Below are 4,869 nucleotides of genomic sequence, written 5' to 3' on the forward strand. Positions count from 1 at the left end.
GACAAACAAAAGCACGCCCTTTAAGGCACACTTTGCAGCACTAGCTCTGTAATAAGCCCCAAGGCTTCTACCTGCATTTGCTTGTAGCTCAGGGATAGAAGGAGCAGCTGCCTCCCTCAATATACTCGATGCACATCTCTCCGTCTTCCTAAATTTATTCCTCTCATATACATACTTGTCAGCTGTTCAAAGCAAGAGAGCAAAAATAATCCCTTGGCTTGTGATAGGAGCTTGTGACTCTGCCTGTGTTCTAACTAATGGGCTGTTCTCTCGCACTCTGGCACAGCTCAGCTGCATGAGGCAGAGTCAGGTTATGGGGGCTGGGAAGGATGTTGCTGTAGCTGGTTCAGGAAGACAGTGAAAGACTGAAGGACTTCACTGAGAGAGAACTGGGGGGGGATTTTGCAGATGGAAAGTTTTTAGGGTAGAAGAAGATCTGATATGTCTGAATGTCAGTGTTAGGGAGCAGAAAGAAAGAAGAAACAAGTAAGCAAATCCAGCCTGTTTGTATTATTATTATTATACTATGTATTATTTATTAATTATTATTTTAGGATCAAGCTCCAGAAGGTGCAAAAATGGAGGATTAACGCATGCTCTGGTATGAAAGGTATGGAAACTGCATCTCTGAAGTCGTTAGTACTTCTGCAGGCTGTGGAACAGAGGCACATGGCTTGCTAAGGTCTCAGTTTCCAGCTGCTAACAGTGTCGAGGACAAAAGGATTTATATCCATAGAGTACAACTTGTGTGCTTCCCCCTGCTGCTGCAGCCCAAAGCATGGCTCCTGGAGGCAGAAGCAGTGTGTGTGTGTGGGGGGGGAAATTGTGCTCCACAGGCAAAAAAAGTATTTTCTTAACTGCAGGATCCAAGCATCTTTTCCTGTGCAAATGACCTTGCTCTTTTTGTCTTTTTGCAGTATAAGTGGACCGTCTGGCAGGTGATAACTTGCTGCTGAGATGGAAGTGCCAAGCGTCAAAGACTTCCAGTGGAAAACTCTGGCTCCTTTGCCCAGCCCAAGGGTTTATTGCTCCCTTGTGGAGGCTGGTGGGCAAGTCTTCGCTATTGGGGGTTGTGATGACAATGGAACTCCCATGGACTGTTTTGAGGTCTACTCTCCTGAAGCTAACCAGTGGAATTCTCTTCCTCCAATGCCTACAGCCAGGGCTGGAGTCGCTGTAGCTACCCTAGGCAAGAGGATAATGGTGATTGGAGGAGTTGGAGCTAACCAGATGCCCCTGAAGATTGTGGAGATGTACAACATAGATGAGGGCAAGTGGAAGAAGAGGAACTCCTTGCGGGAATCCTCTATGGGAATCTCTGTGTCTGTAAAAGGCAAGAATGTTCCTTCTGCTCCTGCAGATTGTGGCAACATAACAGTGGTGGTTAGGGTCCCTCAGAGTATTTCTCCTAATTAATTTGATTGGCAGGGTAGAGTGATTTCTTCTTCCTCAGAGACAGATATGTTCAATGGGGAGCTATTAAGTAATTTCTGCTATACTGTGAATATGTCCTGACTCTGACCTCTTGTGCCTGAATTGTTGGAAAGACCATCTTTGACTTGCTCAGTGTAAGATCAGGAGCTTTTCAACAGCCTGGCCTAGAATGAGCTGTGATATCTGTCTTGTAATTGGAGTGCACCATCTGTTCTTATGACCTGCTCTTCGCTTGTTAAAAACAGCTGTCAGGCATGTTCTGTATTCCTGCCAAATACAGCATGGCCTGTTTTCTGCAGAACTGTTTGTCTAGTTCTTGAGAGATAAATAATTCCAGCAAAAAGTAAGTTCTGGTGTGTGCGATAAATTTGAAGGATTTTGTTTTTGCAGAGCAGTGTATGAGGAACATAAGGCCATTGTCTAGAAAGCTGTGTGGCCAGTTGCCAGTGCACAGCAGAGCCTCTGACTTTCTTTATTGCCTCCTAACAGTGGCTCTATGCCTCAGTCAACAAGCTGTTGTTGTGAACCTGAGCAGTTTGTTTGCAATGCAATGGGATGAACTGCTGTTAGGAGGAAGAAAATCAGAAGCTCCTCTTCACCTAAAGAAGCCTTTGATTGCCTAAAGGAGATCTGAGGATCTAGGCTTAAATAGAAGAGTTGGAATTGTGCTAGGATCAGCAGGTGCACATTATTCACTATTGTCCTCTGCTAGTGGAACTTTATATGGAGAATATAGGCAGATACATAGTGGGACGGACTGCTATTTAGAAGTTCCTACCTTACAGTGGGAATTGATGTAAATGATCTAGAGCAGGGTGGCCAAATTCACTTAATGTAAGAGCCACATAGGATAAATGTCAGATGTTTGAGAGCCACAAGACATGAACAAATATCACACACACATTTTTCTTGAAAAATATGCAAATTTCCTTTTTATTAACATTAAATGAAAAGGTGGAAAAATAAAAGAGGTGGAAAGAAAGAAGGAGAGAGGGAAAGCAAAGGGAAGAAGGAAGGAAGGAAGGAAGGAAGGAAGGAAAATAGATGGGGAGGGTGGGAAGAAGGAAGAGGTGGAAAGAAAGCAACTTTAACTTAAAATGCATCCTCCAAGCCCCCTACCCCTATGCCAGCTGGCTTGGCTTGGAGAAGGGATTTAAAGAGACAAATACCTTCTCCAAGCCGGCCTGGGGGTGGGTACTTTGAGAACACATTTGAAGTTGCTTTGTTTCTCTGCTCCTCCCTACCTCAAGCCTACCCAGGGAGGGGTACACTGGCTCAGGAAGGGAAGACTGATCAGGGAGGCATGCCTCCCCTTCACTTCCCTGGCTGCCCTACTGGGAGCCTCACAATATGAGTGAAAGAGCTGCATGTGGCTTCCAAGCCACAATTTGGCCACCCCTGCTCTAGGGGATCCTTTTAACAATACAAGTTAATTAGTGTTTGTGTGTAATGTGAAGTTAGCCCAGGATGAATGTTTGATGAGACAGAGGTCACTCAGCAAGCTTTTTGGCTGAAATGGGATCTGAACTGAATATCTCCACTTATTGGCCTGCCATTCCATGCCAGCCTTGAGAGTGCCAGAATGGGGCACCACACAAACAGAAAGCAACGGGCACACAGAGGACCTGGTAGTGTGGACAAAAGTGATGGGCTTCATCTTTGGGGTAGAAAGTGTGGCTCCTGAGTTTATAACAGGTTATTGGGGGGGGGGTTGAGGAATAAGACAGGGCTACTTATTTCTGCCATTGGCGCAACCGATCTGTTTTTAGCTGTGGAGGTGCGAAGCTTCTTCAAGGACAGCTGATGTAAGGCAGAAGACATATTCTTTCTTTTGTCTCTTCTGCCTTTTGTTGTTCTGTCCAGACTACAGGATCTATGCAGCAGGTGGAATGGGAGTGGATCTGCGCCCTCACAATTACATGCAGCATTATGACATGCTGAAGGACATTTGGGTGTCACTGGCAAACATGCCCACGCCCAGATATGCTGCCACCTCCTTCTTGCGGGGCACAAAGATCTACGTGCTAGGTAAGAAATGAGCCTCTCTTCATTTTGATTGAGCTTTAACCCATGGGCAGAACTGTCTCATTCCAATGAATTTTCAGTATGCCAGGATCTTTGAAAAATGTGTTCCACGCTGCCTTTCCATATCAGTGTTATTATTTCTGCCAAGAATTGTGGAAAACTGCAAAGAATAAGGGAGAGGAGAGAAACATCCAGGGTAGGTTACTGTAGTACACTCTACATGGCCCTGCCTTTGAAGACTGTCAAAAAATATAATTTAGTTAAAAATGCAGTGGCCTGGTTTCTGCCAGTGGTGGCATACAGGGGTCATATCTCCCCTGTGCCAAAAGGGCTGCACTGGTTGCCTATCCGTAATCACACAGTTTGAAATACTGGTTCTTACTAAGTCCGAAACGGCTTAGGACCAGGGTGCCTAAGGGGACAGCCTCTTTCTGTATTGCCAGCTCCCTTGTTTACATTCTTATTTCAAATACTACTCCTGGTAACTCCAACTGTTCACTACCCTTTGAAGCTTTCCTAGGGTTGTCAACAACCTACAGAAGAAAACAAAATGCTGTATCTCTTTAACAGAGGCTTAGTGGGATGTTATTGTTTCATTTTAAGTTGTTTGCCACCTCAATCAGATTCTCAAGAGTATGGGATGTAAACATTTTAAATGAAACTATTTGAAAATCTCTGTGTCTTGCATATAGAAATCTCTTGATTTCTATAAGTTATCTGGGAATTGAGCAGACTGATCTCTCCTCTTTCTGTCCCCCCCCCCAATTACTCCTCCCAACATTCTGGGCCTTCTGGAGTCTGCTGAGACCTGTGTGAGCCAAAACTTCCCATTTTATCTGAGTCGGCAAAACCTCCCATTTTATCTGTGAGTGGTCTGCCACTTTACTCTTAGATATAGTACAAGCTGGGAGGGCAGGAAGCAGGAACAATTTGGGAGCACCTCCATCCAATCTTTTAATACAGGAATCATTCAGCTCTCAGGGGCTTAAGCGAGCTAATTTTCCCTCCTCCCTTATGCCATTGACTGACTCTCAGCTGCTGTCAGCATTCCATGCTGGGTTTTTTAAATTTTATTTTCATATTCTGGGGAGTCCCCTGAGTATATAGAACTTGTACCTTGTCCCTGGGTGGCATGGTTTTGCTGCTTTCCTGACTGGTACTGCTGCCAGCCTCTTTATTATTAGACTAGGAGTAAGGCTCATTGTGGGAAGAAATACAACAGTCTCTAGAAGGAAGCTTCAGGTGAGTGTCCCGGCTGTGGCTGGTGAGGTGGCAGAGAGAAGGGGAAAATAGAGAGAGGCAAAACATTTTTATTTCCTTCTGCTTAGACTATGAGGCAGGGCTGTCTCAAGTCATTTTGCTGCCCCAAGTGGGTAGTATGGGAGGACAGCCTCATGGTAAAAGGTATCG

General features: G+C 45.0%; 1 protein-coding gene across 1 annotated transcript in view; it reads left to right on the forward strand.

Moving 5' to 3' along the window:
• The first annotated feature begins 921 nt into the window (after window positions 1–921).
• KLHDC8A (kelch domain containing 8A) overlaps window positions 922–4,869 on the forward strand; it is a 24,424-nt gene continuing 20,476 nt past the window's right edge. The window contains exons 1-2 of the mRNA XM_015419343.1: window positions 922–1,333; window positions 3,298–3,462. Coding sequence (XP_015274829.1) covers window positions 958–1,333; window positions 3,298–3,462 — 541 coding nt within the window. The 5' untranslated portion in view covers window positions 922–957. The remainder of the gene's footprint in view (window positions 1,334–3,297; window positions 3,463–4,869) is intronic.

Source organism: Gekko japonicus, unplaced genomic scaffold (genome assembly GCF_001447785.1).
Source record: "Gekko japonicus isolate JY-2015 unplaced genomic scaffold, Gekko_japonicus_V1.1 scaffold276, whole genome shotgun sequence".
In the NCBI taxonomy this organism is placed as follows: domain Eukaryota; kingdom Metazoa; phylum Chordata; class Lepidosauria; order Squamata; family Gekkonidae; genus Gekko; species Gekko japonicus.